Below are 16,142 nucleotides of genomic sequence, written 5' to 3'. Positions count from 1 at the left end.
CATTACAAAAAATAATAAAAACCTCTCTCAGGCCATGTCCTTGCCTGATCTGATGGAGGTTTCACTTAAGACTAACTTACCTGATGCACCTGTTGTGGGAAAGGTGCAAAAACCTCGAATCCCTCCAAGTGCACACTCTCCATGGTAAGATTTGGAGCAAATACCACACATCTCATTTTAGCAAACTTTGGACGGGTGCCCAAATTTAAAACAATTAAAGCATTGCAATGGCTTCTGCTTGAAGGGTCTTACTTTAATCCTTTCGTTCTCGATAATAATATGAAAAGGTACATCAGCATCCTGGAACGTAAGGATTATCATTGATGTACCTGGGACTTTATGAACTTTCCATACATTTAATGGACACATGGCCAGTATCTCCTTCTCTGTAAAATCATATAGATCTCTGTTAAAAACTACGCCCCTTCCGTAGCTAAAATTTAGGTGGGGTTTGACATCTAACTTCATGTCATCATTACTTATTTTTATATTGGACAATATTACCGACTGTGTACTGGATTTGGCATGGATAAGGAAACTATTTTTTCCGAAACGAGATATATCGCCTGGTGCAATAGTTCCTACTTGTTTCTGAATCAATTTGCATATTTTAAAATAATTCCCTGTAACCCCCTTTGATTCAGCTATAAGCCACATCGGTGGTTTTGGATTTCTCTGGGAGGGCATAACTAAATCTGCGTCTTTTTCCAACCAATCGGCAGGCCTGTACACATCCAAATCTTTTGGTACCTTATCGCAGAGAGCAGCCGCGACATTCAAGTTATTAATTTCAATATTATTCAAGTTACTTATTGCACTAAATGCTTCGTCATAACTACTATAAGATATCCATGAATCCCAAGTTTCAGCTTCAAGTTTCATCCTTATTTCTTTTATGCATCCATAGCATTCAAATGCTTTACATAGATCATCATAATTTGTCTCTATTGAAATTTGTGTAACATGAAGGATTCGAAGTTTCCTCGTGTTACCCAAATTACTCGATTTTGAATATCAGTAGAATGGTCCTTTCCCGTTCCGAGGTCATCAACAGAGCTTTCCCTTATCACATTAGCAGAGGTCGTCAACAGTGCCGGGGGAGAGTCAGCGTATCCAGGGGATGGGGGTTCGTTCCTTAAAGAATCCATTAGACGAGAGAGAGAAAAGGGGTTAGTTTGATGTACCTGCTCGAGAATGTTAGGCCATCACACGTCGGAAAGGAAATTTGCACTCTCCACTATCGGCACAATGAGAGTATACTTCCCAGATGATCCACTCCATACCCTACCCGAAGGATAGCATCAAAACAGATATAGAGGCACAGGTGTAAGCTGAACCCGCCTGTTAGGACTGAGACCAAGAAATTATGGAATCATCCTCCCCATATCTATAATGACGGGCTTCCGCCAAAAGCCGAGAGTCCTACCCCAAGCATTGGATCCCCCTGGATTCCGAAGACCCAACACTTGAGAATAGTTCCGCCAAAAAGGTCCAAACCATCTTCGGGATGGCTGAAATCATCCAATACTCTCACATACAGTATAGCTTTGAATGCAAACACCTCCCAACCGTGATACCTCCTCCCACTCATCAAAGCAGGCAGCAATAAAGGATGTATGAACATCCCCGCCGGGGCTACAATGGATGTAGAAACATCCAAGCCATAGGAGAAAAAAAAAATAATTACTCAGCAAAATACCTTTAAATCTTAACTTCATTCTTGTGAAACCTGAATACAGTACTGTACTAAGAATGCTGTAAAATCATTTGACGAGAAACTCTCTCTCAAGAAAGACCAATGCAGATTGAAATGTCTGAGAAGAGCAATTGTGGATATGAAAGAGAAACCAAATATTTAGATATTTTAATGAAGATTCTCTTCTCAAGGACAATCCAAGGAAAATTATATAACCTAAACTAATCCCTACGACCATAAAAGAGATTACATCAACAAAATCACAAAAAATTTAAAAACTATACTTTTCTACCTTGATACTACGTTTATATTCAACAATCATAAAAACAACTCTCTCCGTACCATAGTACTTTTAAATAATTGCATGGTTTCACCTTCCAATACAAGTAGACTGGATTTTGATTCTTCCTTACTGCTAACATTCATAACTTCACTACAGTACAAGAAGCAGGTAGAATCATCCAGTATTACTTTCAAAAAGAGACAATGTCACCAGCATTCTTTCAAAAGGCTTAATACTGTATATTATTCCCTAAGCTTTATTTAGGCTGTGACCAAACCAATCAACTACTGCCCCTGAAACTGAATAAGCAGATATTTACAAGTTCAATCTTGGTACAAATGTTTTTTCTGTTGACGATGTTTCATTTCCTAGCATTTATGTTTACTTATTCAACATTGTTATCTATCTTAAAATAATCTCATTTTTCATTTCTCTTATAAAGTTTATTCTTTACATTCCTATTTCTTCACTGCACCAGGCTGTCAACTATTTGGTCCCTTGGGCTAGTAGCTATTTGCTTTTGCCCCTTGGCTTCTAATTGTAATAATTATGCTAAAATGAAAAACTTGAAAATACAGTTGGAAATGCTGGAGCTCTTTACACTGGAGATGCATTTTGGCAATAGCTGGAACTAGCTGTAAAATTTTTAGCAAGGTGTAACTACCCTTTGCTAGCTAACGAAGGAAGAGCAAGAGTTGGACCAACCACCCTGCTCACACCAGCAGTTGTAACTGAACGTCTCTTTGCAATTGCGGCAGGACTTCTTGGGGGAAGGTGATGGCGGGACCCGTATGTGTTTAGAGCTCCAGGATTGTACAGGGATACATAAAAAAAAATTACAAATTGTTTCCAAATCTGTCTTTGTTACGGCACTATTTACAAAAATTACAATATTTACATGGAGACTCACCGTTAAGCGGGAGTAAGTTAAAAAAACTAACTGGCTAGTGCCTGACCTGTCACCCCGTCAAGTTTGAGAGCTAACGACCTGGGAACTCGTGTGAAGGGGTAAGAACTCTCACATCTATAATCTTTGCTGTTTTTTCTTCTTTATTCCAGATCACAATATCAGATTTTATAGAACCTCCTTCTATGATGAATCTTGAGGAAACCTTCAGACCAAAAAGCTTTACCACTGTCCTTTCACTTGATTGTTTCCCTTCCATGTGAGTTCTTAAAGGTTTATCGAGTCTCTGTTTTGAATGATTTGTTTTGCCACATTCATGACATTGGAATAGATCTCTCATGTGATTTCTTATGTTTAGTGAGATATTTTTTCAAAGTAAAAAATTTGCTGCAGACATTGCACTTGTATGGCTTCTCTCCCGTGTGAATTCTTAAATGTTCAGTGAGAGATTGTTTCCAAGTAAATGCTTTGCTACAGACATTGCATTTGTATGGCTTCTCTCCCGTGTGAATTCTTAAATGGTCAGTGAGAGATTGTTTTGAAGTTAATGCTTTGCTACAGACATTGCATTTGTATGGATTCTCTTCCATGTGAATTCTTAAATGTGTAGTGAGACTTAGTTTTGTAATAAATGTTTTGCTACAGACATCGCACTTGTATGGCTTCTCTCCCGTGTGAATTCTTACATGTACAGTGAGATGTGCTTTTGTAGTAAATGCTTTGCTACAAACATTACATTTGTATAGCTTCTCTCCTATGTGAATTTTTATATGTGCAGTGAGACTTCGTTTTGTAATAAATGTTTTGCTACAGACATTACATTTGTATGGCCTCTCTCCTGTGTGAATTCTTAAATGTGCAGTGAGACTTGGTTTTATAATAAATGTTTTGCTACAGACATTGCATTTGAATGGCCTCTCTCCCATGTGAATTCTTGAATGTTTAGTGAGATAACGTTTTGAAGTAAATGTTTTGCTACAGACATTGCACTTGTAGGGCCTCTCTCCCGTGTGAATTCTTAAATGTACAATGAGATTTGCTTTTGTAGCAAATGTTTTGCTACAGACATCGCAATTGTATGAGTTCTGTCCCGTGTGAATTCCTAAATGTCGAATGAAATTATTTTTTGCATTAAATGTTTTGCTACAGACATTACATTTGTATGGCTTCTCTCCCGTGTGAATTCTTAAATGCACTGTAAGATTAAATTTATCAGAAAACGTTTTCCCACATTCAGTGCATGTCCATCGCTTTCTAGCTAGAGCATTGGAGTTAACATTACTAGAGATCCTTTTTTTTATTTGCTCATTTATTTGATTCACCTCTTGATTCAAAACATCTTTCTGTAATAATTCTCTTCCACTGATTACACATGAAAGTCTTCCCTTTTCTTTTCCTTTATCCTCTTTCACAGCTCTCCCTAAGTAAGTGTCTACACTTTCCTCATCATCGACATCCCCTTTACAACTTAATGAACCGTTTTCACTCAATGATGCATCGTACTCGAAGGAATTTTTCAAGTAGATTTCGCTAGAATCAAATATTTCCGGCTCTACTTTGACTTCCATTTTTGGATCCAAGAAAAGAGCGCCATCATTAAAGAGAGCAACACTTCCAGACGTATCATTATTTTCTGGATCGACTGCAGGTGACAATAGATCTTCAATTTCACTTTTCATTGAAAATTCAAAAGGTGGTTCAGAATTCATCATCCTCTCCCTATCACAAGATGACACACCCCTTAATATTATTTTCAATAAACTTCAAAGAGGAAATTAAGACTAAACTTCCTATTCTCAGACATCATACTTAACAAGAAAAACTTCCAATATGACCCTTTCTTTTCCAGTCTTACATCTCTTGCATATACCTTCGGTAGCTTACAAGCTTTAGCGGCAAGAGGTGGATGATTCCTTCCTTTGAGATGAAAAGTCTGGAAGAAAAGAAAACAACAATCAGTTGGAGAAGAGGAAAACTCAATAAAAATAATGGAGGTTTCTAAAAATAAAATAGATTCATAAAGTACTGTAATTTGTATTTTTCCTAAACATACAAACCACAGACATTGATCTGTGTTCTATCTGCTCTTGTTACACATTTCAGGCATCTAAAAATCTCATATCCTCTGTAGATTCTATAATGCACAGCATCTCCTGTGACATTATTGGTTTCATTCTTTAAATAGTTTTCCCTTTGCTCTTCAAAAGGACAAAGACGTTTCATCCATTGTCTTATTTCCTTTACTGTACTTCCTCTCCAGTCACCATCAAAATTGTCGTGCTAATACTGCTATGCACCTCTGAGCCTTCCTCCAGAATAATGAACAGCACAATGCTTTATAGTAATCTTGCACAGACAGGAACATTTACCACAAACTCTTTCATATCTCTCCCTCTGCCTTTGCTTTGGTTCTAGTGTTATGGCAAAGTAACATTACTCACTTAGTAAGTTGTTTCTTTCTGGTTGCCTTTGTGCTGTCCAGTACCTTCTCAAAAACAACAGATACCCTCCATCCCTGTGAAGATGAACCAGGAATTCTGCAATTTTAGACTGAGAGGGTCTGGATGAAGAATGACCTTTCATCTGGCACCAGTGTAAAAAAAAAAAAAACTGCCCATTTGACTTCATAAACTCGACATGTAGAGCATCACATGGCTTAGGCTAACAAGATGAAAAGACTTCTTACCTTGAGAACCTCCTGACAGGCTCCAAGCATGAAGATAAAGCATGTGGAGCCCCTGATGAAGACAATGAAAGTGAGGCTTAGTAGATCTGGTTTCGCTAGCAATCTGACAGGAGGCTTCACTAGGACCTCAAAAAGGTCTGGGAACCAGTCCTTCCGAGGCCAGAAGGGAGCGATGAGGGCCAAGGAAAGACGACTGGCTTCCCTCCCCTTGATAAGACGCCCAGATCAGAGAGAGGGAGGAGGTGTCCACCTGAAGACTTCCTCATCTTGTAAGTGGGCATTTGTCCTCATGTACTGAGGATACTTGAACGAAGGGAAGACGACTTAGTAACAAAAGTTCATTCCTATGACATGGAATAAGAATTGAAAAACAATATAAGGCTGAAAAATTATTTGGAAAGAAAAAACCCTCCCACTAATTGGGCACCCCTATATCAATATAAAACACAAGTACCTGGTTTTTTTCCTAGGACACCCTCACACCCAAAAAAAAAGAAATAAAATATAAAAGTCCTATTTCAAAATACAGTCCCATTAGGTTTATGATGCAAATTTCTTAGCAATTAACACCAAGCAAGAGCCTTTTTGGTCAAGGTCAAAGTATTCAAACAAAGTACCCAGCTTGTGACATGAGAAAGGTCCAAGCTTGTTGCCGTCTGCTGGCCTGGAGGGGGACACTGCAGTCTGCTGCCTTGGAGGGGGACACTGCCGTCTGCTGCCCTGGAGGGGGACACTGCCGTCTGCTGCCCTGGAGGGGGATACTGCCGTCTGCTGCCATGAAGGGGGAAACTGCCGTCTGCTGCCTTGGAGGGGGACACTGCCGTCTGCTGCCATGGAGGGGGACACTGCCAGCTGCTGCCCTGGAGGGGGATACTGCCGTCTGCTGCCATGGAGGGGGAAACTGCCGTCTGCTGCCTTGGAGGGGGACACTGCCGTCTGCTGGCCTGGAGGGGGACACTGCCGTCTGCTGCCCTGGAGGGGGATACTGCCGTCTGCTGCCATGGAGGGGGAAACTGCCGTCTGCTGCCTTGGAGGGGGACACTGTCGTCTGCTGCCCTGGAGGGGGACACTGCCGTCTAATGTCCCGAAGAGTACCTTTGAGTGTGCCTCTGCCCCTTCTTGTAGAGTGCCACTACCTGTACAGGAACTGTTGAGAGCCACTACCACTGGTTAGACTGATGTTTAGCACTGTCGTTTGCTGGCCTGGAGAGTGGAACTAAATGCTGCTGAGGAGAGAGGGGAACTGCCTCGGCTGTAGCTACTGGAGCCATTTCTGGCCTACTGGCTTTGGCCAGGTTATCCAAGAACTGCTCCCCTAGTCCACTGTCTGCAGTCTCTGGCGGACTAAAGGGGTTAGTTGCCGGAACAGGCGAGGAAGCAAAGGGTCCACCTCAAGCAGGAGACTCCCAGAAGCCTGGTACAGGTGGGAGTAATGGTGAAAACCCTGGTACATTTCTTTGAGAAATCCTCAGTTCTTACTAGGATTTCCAAGGTCCATAACCAAACATCAAGCCACAAAGTAGCCTGTATGGGGAGAAGAGGAGTTGGACGAGGCACGTCTAAGATCTCAGAATAAGTCCTCTGCTGCAGACAGGAGGTGGGAGAAGCTTGGTGGTAGAGCCGGAACGTTGCGAGGAGGAGAGCTCAAAGAGCTGTAGGGTGATCGTAGCCCTGGCACCTTTCACGCCCTGAGTCCAAGGCAAGGATGCACTGGTCTCTGAGGGCTTCTAGGTGCAAAACACACCGTGTCTTTGCTCTCTCAGTTGATAAACCCATTGAGAATCCTGATGAGAGTCAGAACCTGACAGAATGCATGGTCCGACTCTTTCTGCTCTCCTTTCAGCGTTGGACTCGGACTCTCAGCGAAGTCTCCTTTTTCCACCCCCGAGAGCTCTTCTCCGGGTGGGTCGCGCACATCCCTCGAGTGACAGGCTGCATCTGTAGACTTGGAGGTTCTTGAAGAGGACTTAGGATGAGTCTTGGAGTCCTTCAGTTCCTTTCGTGGAAGGAGGAAGGGCTCAAGCATCAAAAGCTGCATTGTCATGTCCCTCCTGACTTCCATCGGTGGTGAACTCTCCGTGCGAGGGGAAACTTCCTCCGAAGGTGGAAGAGAGGAAGCCCCTCCCTGGCATTACCCCCTCGGCAGAGGTGAGGTAGGACAGTGTCCGGTGGAAGATGCAGGAGCAGACCTTGATAGCCTAACAGGAGTCAGGTCCAGTGTGCAAATGAAGACCTAACTACTTAGCCCTTGTTCGAACTCCAACATGGTGTGGACATCGACCCAAAGGGACAGCTCCTTGCACATCCTTTCGACAGAAGGAAGGCAACACTTAACCCTACTATGCGCTCTGATGGGATTGATGCTATTCCTTAGAATAGAATCAATCTGGCGAATGTTAATCAATGGTTAACGGTTGGGTATCGTGGTCAATGTGCAGTTGGAGAGTGCTCGCAAGTAATCCCTGTTGACAAGCCACTGATGAGGGTTGTCAATCGTTTGCCGATCACTTTAGTGTGATGGCGAATGGCCAGTAGCGAGAAGTATGTTGTATACCTTCTGATCTAGGGAACTACGGGCAGAGATTGACTAGTAAGTCTGAGTCACGAACTGCAGGCGAATTGCCGATGATCGGTGAATCGGTGGTCTGTGAGCCCAGGAATGTAACTGACAGGCAGATGAAGGCTGTCTGGTCAGTCAGCCAAGGTAGGTCGGCGATAAATGAGTTGGTAATCTGCTTTGAGAGCCCTGAGAGACAGCAGAATAGTTTAATGATAGTCAGTTGGTGATGGTAAGCCTCTGATGATCAGCAATCGATCGTGGACCAGTGATCGGTGAGCTAGAGATTAGCAAGCTGACTATGGTCCCTCCTGGTTGGTCAGAGATCAGCAAGCTGACGATGGGCTGGTCAGAGATCAGCGAGCGGAGTTCGATGATCGAAGGAAGATGAGCTGCCCATCGGTGACCTAGTGATCAGCAAGCTGAGGACTGGTTGTTGACTAGCAATCGTGATTGGAACGTTAGCAATCAGAGATCGTTCGTCATTGCAGGGATTAGAAGTCAATGATCAGAGCAAAGCTAGTAATTGGCGATCTGGTGATCGGCAAGATAGCGATCAGCAAACCGTAAACTAGCCATCAGCAAACAGTGATCTAGAGATCAGTCTGTTGATGCTTTCTTGTTTGCTGATGGTGGTCTGTCAAGGAAAAACCGCTTCAGAAGAGACAGGGACCAAGGATTCCCCGTTTTGATTCCCCTTGGAAGATGGAATCTTCGGGATCTTGAATCCTTGTGTGAAGCCTCTTTCCTATTTTCACGTCCGAAGGAGAGCACACTAACCCTACACGAGGAACAAAGGGAGTGCGGGTCCACATCGGGCATGGACAAGAACGCCCCACACGACTTCCCGGCCTTAGGCCCAGGACAACGGCGGTTTATGCTCCATAACGCACTATCACAGTACCGCCAGACACAGGAACGTAGCGGAAAATGATAAGAGAAAACTAATAAACACAAGGGAAAACACGAGGGAATTAAGTTATAAGCGCAAAAGCACGAGGGAAAGCACAACGGACCACGAGAAAACACACTTGGAACACAAGAGTCGGGGACACAAAGGGTCGCACTGAGATACGGAGAGCGTTGAGATGATATCACGACGCGACCAGAGAACTTACTGAAGGTCAAGACCCAAGCTAACATGAGGACTGCCTCGAGATTGCCCTCAGGGCACGTATCCTTCCGCCTAGGCCTACCATCACAGAAAACGGAAGTAGGGTAAACTACACAAAACTCTGGTCGGTTGAGAGGAGGTTCCAGGTAACTCCTAAGAAAGTAGTTCGAGGTAAGTCCCTGTGTTGGAACAAAGTTAAATTACAAATAATCATAATTTCACTTAAATAATTAAAAACCAATCGGAAGCGGAACCTAACCCGCAAACGGGAAAGAACCTCCCCCGTTAGAACACTGTCGGAAGTCCATGCAAGGTGAACAACCTTGAGAAGAGAAAGACCGAAGTCTATCTCGGAAAGGCCACACTCCCTTCCCTCAGTAATCAAATGTTCCCCGTGGAAGAGGGAAAGACAAAGACAACAGTTGAACGAGGAGGGTGGTCCAAAAGATGAAGATTTCCCTGTGGTGGCGGCCGAGTCAACAGGTTATCTGGCGACGGGAAGACCGATGGACAAGGGGGGAGAGGTCGAAAGGTAAGGATCCCCAGCCTTTCACAAGTGTCTTGAGAACCTGTCATATATGTTATCAGAAGCACAGCACAAACACTAAAAATTAAACTTACAACATTTCTATATATATATATATATATATATATATATATATATATACAGTGATGCCTCAGGATACGAAAGTAACCCGTTCAGGATACGGTTTCGTATCCTGATTTTTTCGTATCCTGAGTCGCGTTTTACATGTAAATAGCCTAATCCGTTCCAAGCCTTACGAAAAGACACCTTTTCTTCCATAAACACGCTAAACTGTAGTAATAAACATGCAATGCAGCCATTTCTATCATTCAATAATTAACCCAACCGTTAAAAACAGCCTAATCCATTCCAGAAACCACTATGAGATTATTCAATAATGTAGTTATAGCCTAGTTATCCCCCCCAAGCCCTACGAAACGGTCCGTTTTCTTTACTACTGTATAAAAGTTACGGTACTGTATGTAAAGCATTTGGAACAATTAAGGTGTATTGTCACCTGTACGTACACCTAAATTAAGGGTCGATACCCTGAAAAAAAGGTTACAGTTAATTAGTGTAACAAAAAAGTTGAAACTTAACTTTTGATTGAGACGATGTCCGATAGCGAAGTCGCGGCAGAGGAGGATGGCATAAGGCAGAAAACGTAACAAGTGATAGACTACGTACAGTAATTTACACACTTAACACATTAACACTTAAACTTTACAAAATAAAAAAATGGCAGAAATAATTACCACTTAACATTACATATGGAAAACTATAAAATGAAAGAAAAAATTACTTTAACACTTAACGGTAACATAAAACTTAAAATTAATTTTTTTTTTTTTGCTTTTTTATAACTACGTTTTTCATATTTTCTAAATCTCTTCTACTTCTTCATCACTTTCTTTTTTCTGTTTCTTTTCTTTACTTTCACCTTCTAATTCTTCATCACTTCCTCTTTTCTGTTTCTTTTCTTCACTTTCACCTTCGTCTTGGCCTACTAATACCGCTGGCCTCTTTAATAAGAAAATATCCATTGAAGCTTGTTTCTGCCTACTTTTCAACACATTTCTAAAATGCGTTAGGCAAACGTCATTGCAGTGTTGAAGCGCACGGTTGGTATAAACTTTTTCTGGATGTTCCTTTTCGACGTAGTCTGCCATTTTATGGAACCATGCGAGAATTTCCTTAATGTCTGCCGTTTTCAAAGGTGTAACATCCTCCTCATCACTGCTAGAGAACTGCTCTTGAACAACACTCACTTGCATCTCTCCAACTCCTTCAGGTCGTCCGTCGTCAACTCCTCGTGGTGCTCCTCGATAAGTTCATCTATATCCTCGGCGCTAACTTCCAGCCCCATGGACGTACCAAGATGTACAATGTCAGCCACCTCAGACTGCTGAATGGGTTCAGGATCGTCAACGATCTCGGCTTCGCCTCCAGGCTTCCCGAACCCCTCGAAGTCTCGTGCAGAGACAGCATCAGGCCACAGCTTCCTCCAAGATGAGTTCAGGGTACGCCTCAAAACTTCCTGCCAAGCGAGATCGGTGAGTTTGAGGCATATCACGATATTTAAGTGATCTTTCCAGAATTCACGCAGAGTGAGGTTTGTACTCTCTGTGACTTGGAAACATCTCTGGAAGAGATGCTTTGTGTACAATTTCTTAAAATTTGAAATAACTTGCTGGTCCATGGGCTGGAGGAGAGGGGTGGTGTTAGGCGGTAGATATAGGATCTTTATGAAGGAATACTCGGCCAGAAGATATTCCTCGAGGCCAGGAGGGTGAGCTGGAGCATTGTCCAACACCAGCAGACATTTCATAGGGAGGCGCTTTTCTTCCAAATATTTTCGGACAGTCGGACCGAAGCAGACATTCACCCAATCAATGAAAAGTTGCCTCGTTACCCAGCCTTTAGCATTCGCCCTCCACATCACGGGAAGGTTCTCCTTGATGACTTTGTGGGCTTTGAAGGCTCGGGGATTTTCTGAATGGTACACCAGCAGGGGCTTTATCTTGCAGTCCCCACTGGCGTTTGAACAAAAAGCAAGGGTAAGCCTGTCCTTCATAGGCTTATGTCCGGGTAGCCTCTTCTCCTCCGCCGTGATGCACGTCCGACAAGGCTGTAAGTGAGTCTACCAAAGTTCAAAGTCTGGCGACGCGCGCTTTTTAAAATTACTCTCGGCGAAGAGTTGGGATCTCGCAAGGTTTTCGTATCCTGAAATTTTATTCGTATACTGGGGCATAAAAATCTTCGAATCACTTTTCGTATCCTGAATTTTTCGTAAGCAGAAACTTTCGTATCCAGAGGTATCACTGTATATATATATATATATATATAAATATATATATATATATATATATATATATATATATATATATATATATATTAAGAATGTTTTCATATATATACTACATATATATGAAAAAGGAAGTTAAAAGACAAAAATTAATGGCAATCCAAAATAGGCGAGTAGGAAGAGTGGTTACAACCGGTCTTCATTCGAGCTAAAAGCAAAGGGAGTTAAATCACCGGTGTGTGAGTGGGAGTGGTAGCAAGCTAACCCCCTACCTTCCACACTAACTAGCAGCATGGGTAGTTAACCCTCGCTAAATTTTAATGGCTCGTCATTTCAGCTAAGCTGAAAGTAATACCCCAATTAAATAGCGTGGTTTGTATTCGTTACGGAACAAATATATTTAAATCTTAACTTCATTCTTGTGAAACCTGAATACAGTACTGTAATAAGAATGCTGTAAAATTATTTGATGAGAAACTCTCTCTCCAGAGAGACCAACGCAGATTGAAATGTTTGAGAAGAGCATTTGTGGATATGAAAGAGAAACCAAATTTTTAGATATTTTAATGAAGATTCTCCTCTCAAGGACAATCCAATGACAATTATATAACCTAAACTAATCACTAAGACCATAAGAGATTACATCAAGTAAATCACATAAATCTTAAAAATGATGATACATTTCTACCTTATTACTATTCTTATATTAAAACCCCCAAAACGAAGCTAACTCCATACCATAGTACTTCTAAATAACTGTATGGCTTCATATTCTAATACAAGTAGACTGGCTTTTAATTCTTCCTCCCAACTGACTTTCATAACTTCACTACACTACAAGAAGCAGGTAGAATCATCCAGTATTACTTTCAAAAAGAGACAATGTCACCAGCATTCTTTCAAAAGGCTTAATGCTGTATATCATTCTCTAAGCTTTGTTTAGGCTGTGACTAAGCCCATAAACTACTGCCCCTGCAACTGAATCAGCAGATATTTACAAGTTCAAACTTAATACAAAGGCTTTTCTGTTGATGTTGTCTCCTTTCCTAGTTTTTATAATGCTTATCTATTCATCATTGTTATCTATCTTAAAATAATTTCATTTTTCATTTCTCTTACATAGTTTATTCTTTACATTTACATTTCTTTACTGCACCAGACTGTCAACTATTTGGTCCTTTGGGCTAGTAGCTATTTGCTTTTGCCCCTTGGCTTCTAATAGTAATAATTAGGCTAAAATGAGAAACTTGAAAATACCTTGTATTTTCCCTAACTACACAACCCTGGAGCTCTTTACACTGGAGATGCCTTTTGGCAACAGCTGGAACTAGCTGCAAAACTTTTAGCAATGTGTAACTACCCTACGGTAGTTAGCGAAGGGAGAGTAAGAGTTAGACCAACCACCCTGCTCACACCAGCAGTTGTAACTGAACGTCACTTTGCAAATGTGGCAGGACTTCCTGGGGGAAGGTGATGGCGGGATCAGTGTGTTAAGAGCTCCAGGATTGTACAAGGATACAACAAAAATACAAATTATTTCCAAATCTGTCATTTGTTACAGCGCTATATACAAACTCCTACGATCTTTACAGTGGGGACTCACCGTTAGGTGGGTGTAAGTTCGAAAAACTAACTGTCTAGTGCCTGACCTGAGGTACTACTCTATGCTTAGCATGAGCGGTTTAGAGGCACCATGTCACCTTGTTGACTCTGAGAGCTAATGGCCTGGGTAATTGTGCGAAGGCACAAGAACTTTCATCTGTAATCTCTGCTGTTTTTTCTCCTTTATTCCAGATCACAATATCAGATTTTATAGCACCTCCTTCTATGATGATTCTTGAGGAAACCTTCAGAGCAAAAAGCTTTACCACAGTCCGTGCACATGAATGGTTTTTCTTACATGTGAGTTCTTAAACGTTTATCGAGTCTCTGTTTTAAATTATTTGTTTTGCCACATACATGACACTGGAATAGATCTCTCATGTGATTTCTTATGTTTAGTGAGATATCTTTTCGAAGTAAAGAATTTGCTACAGACGTTGCATTTGTATGGCCTCTCTCACGTATGAATTCTTAAATGGGCAGTGAGATTTGGTTTTCTAGTGAATGTTTTGCTACAGACATCACAATTGTATGGCTTCTCTCCCGTGTGAATTCTTAAATGCGCAGTGAGACTATGCTTTTCAATAAATGTTTTGCTACAGACATCGCAATTGTATGGCTTCTCTCCCGTGTGAATTCTTGAATGTTTAGTGAGACTATGTTTTGTAATAAATGTTTTGCTACAGACATCGCACTTGTATGGCTTCTCTCCCGTGTGAATTCTTAAATGTTTAGTGAGATGTGATTTTGTATTAAATGTTTTGCTACAGACCTCGCACTTGTATGGCTTTTCTCCCTTGTGAAGTCTTGAATGTACAGTGAGATATGATTTTGTATTAAATGTTTTGCTACAGACATTGCACTTGTATGGCTTCTCTCCCTTGTGAAGTCTTGAATGTACAGTGAGATTGTGTTTCTGGGAAAATGTTTTTCTACAGACATTACATTTGTATGGCTTCTCTCCCGTGTGAACTCTTAAATGTACAGTTAGACTGTATTTCGAAAAAAATGTTTTGCTACAGAAATTACATTTGTATGGCTTCTCTCCCGTGTGAATTGTTGAATGTGCAGCGAGACTGTATTGCGAAGAAAATGTTTTGCTACAGACATCACACTTGTATGGCCTCTCTCCCGTGTGAACTCTTAAATGTATAGTGAGATGTGATTTTGTATTAAATGCTTTGCTACAGACATTGCATTTGTATGGCTTCTCTCCTGTGTGAATTCTTAAATGCACAGGAAGATTAAATTCATTAGAAAACGTTTTCCCACATTCACTGCATGTGCATCGCTTTCTAGCTAAAGCATTGGAGTTAACATTACCAAATATCCTTTTTTTTATCTGCTTCTCATTTATTTGATTCACCTCTTGATTCAAAACATCTTTGTGTAATAATTCTTTTCCACTGATAACACATGAAAGTCTTCCCTTCTCTTTTCCTTTATCATCTTTCACAACTGTCCCTAAGTAAGTGTCTACACTTTCCTCATCATCGACATCCCCTTTACAACTTAATGAACCGTTTTCACTCAATGATGCATCGTACTCGTAGGAATTTGTCAAGTTGCTTTCGCTAGAATCAAATATTTCTGGCTCTACTTTGACTTCCATTTTTGGATCCAAGAAAAGAGCGCCATCATTAAAGAGAGCAACACTGCCAGACGTATCATTATTTTCTGGATCGACTGCAGGTGAAAATAGATCTTCAATTTCACTTTTCACTGAAAATTCAAAAGGTGGTTCAGAATTCATCATACTCTCTCTATCACAAGATGACACACCCCTTAATATTATTTTCAATAGACTTCAAAGAGGAAATTAAGACTAAACTTCCTATTCTCAGACATCATACTTAACAGTCTTTTCCAGTCTTACGTCTCTGGCATATACCTTCAGTAGCTTACAAGCTTTAGCAGCAAGAGGTGGATGATTCACTCCTTTGGGATGAAAAGTCTGGAAGAAAAGGAAACTACAATCAGTTGGGGAAGAGGAAAACTCAATAAAAATAATGGTATTTTCTAAAAATAAAATAAATTTATAAAGTACTGTAATTTGCATTTTTCCTAAACATAGAAACCATAGACATTGATATGTGCTCTATCTGTTCTTGTTACACATTTCAGGCATCTAAAAATCTCAATTCCTCTGTAGATTCTATAATCCACAGTATTTCCTGTGACATTATTGGTTTTATTCTTTAAATAGTTTTCCCCTTGCTCTTCAAAAAGGGATTTTGACGAAGGAAAAATCTATTTCTGGGCGAGAGACCTGTGCCGCCCAGTGAAATACTCCTAGAGCACTATTTCTAAGGAATATAACTGCTATATATTACCAGAGAAAAAAAGCATAGGAATGCCAGGTTGAACCCAGCTCGCTCACCTATATAAGGTGTCGGTATAAAATACTGGGGCGTGATAATTCACAACCAGAGGTCTCGCACTATTTAGATATCTCCTCTTCAAAAT

General features: G+C 41.1%; 2 protein-coding genes across 2 annotated transcripts; both read right to left on the bottom strand.

Annotated features, from left to right (window-relative positions):
• Positions 1-1,994: 1,994 nt before the first annotated feature.
• LOC137637717 (zinc finger protein 665-like) lies at positions 1,995-4,793 on the bottom strand. The gene has a single exon (XM_068369866.1). It carries the CDS (start codon positions 4,596-4,598, stop codon positions 3,201-3,203), a length of 1,398 nt encoding a protein of 465 aa, XP_068225967.1. The 5' UTR covers positions 4,599-4,793; the 3' UTR covers positions 1,995-3,200.
• A 7,922-nt stretch (positions 4,794-12,715) lies between these two features.
• Positions 12,716-15,505, bottom strand: LOC137637719 (zinc finger protein 813-like). The gene has a single exon (XM_068369868.1). It carries the CDS (start codon positions 15,430-15,432, stop codon positions 14,134-14,136), a length of 1,299 nt encoding a protein of 432 aa, XP_068225969.1. The 5' UTR covers positions 15,433-15,505; the 3' UTR covers positions 12,716-14,133.
• Between the last annotated feature and the right edge of the window lie 637 nt (positions 15,506-16,142).

This window comes from Palaemon carinicauda, unplaced genomic scaffold (genome assembly GCF_036898095.1).
Source record: "Palaemon carinicauda isolate YSFRI2023 unplaced genomic scaffold, ASM3689809v2 scaffold94, whole genome shotgun sequence".
NCBI classification, from domain to species: domain Eukaryota; kingdom Metazoa; phylum Arthropoda; class Malacostraca; order Decapoda; family Palaemonidae; genus Palaemon; species Palaemon carinicauda.
The sequence above is the reverse complement of the archived record's forward strand: the minus strand, read 5'-3'. Positions and strand labels throughout refer to the sequence as shown.

Excerpts from the sequence above, each read along its gene's own strand:
- LOC137637719 (XM_068369868.1), bottom strand. The coding sequence starts at position 15,432 with ATGATGAATTCTGAACCACCTTTTGAATTTTCAGTGAAAAGTGAAATT.
- LOC137637717 (XM_068369866.1), bottom strand. The coding sequence starts at position 4,598 with ATGATGAATTCTGAACCACCTTTTGAATTTTCAATGAAAAGTGAAATT.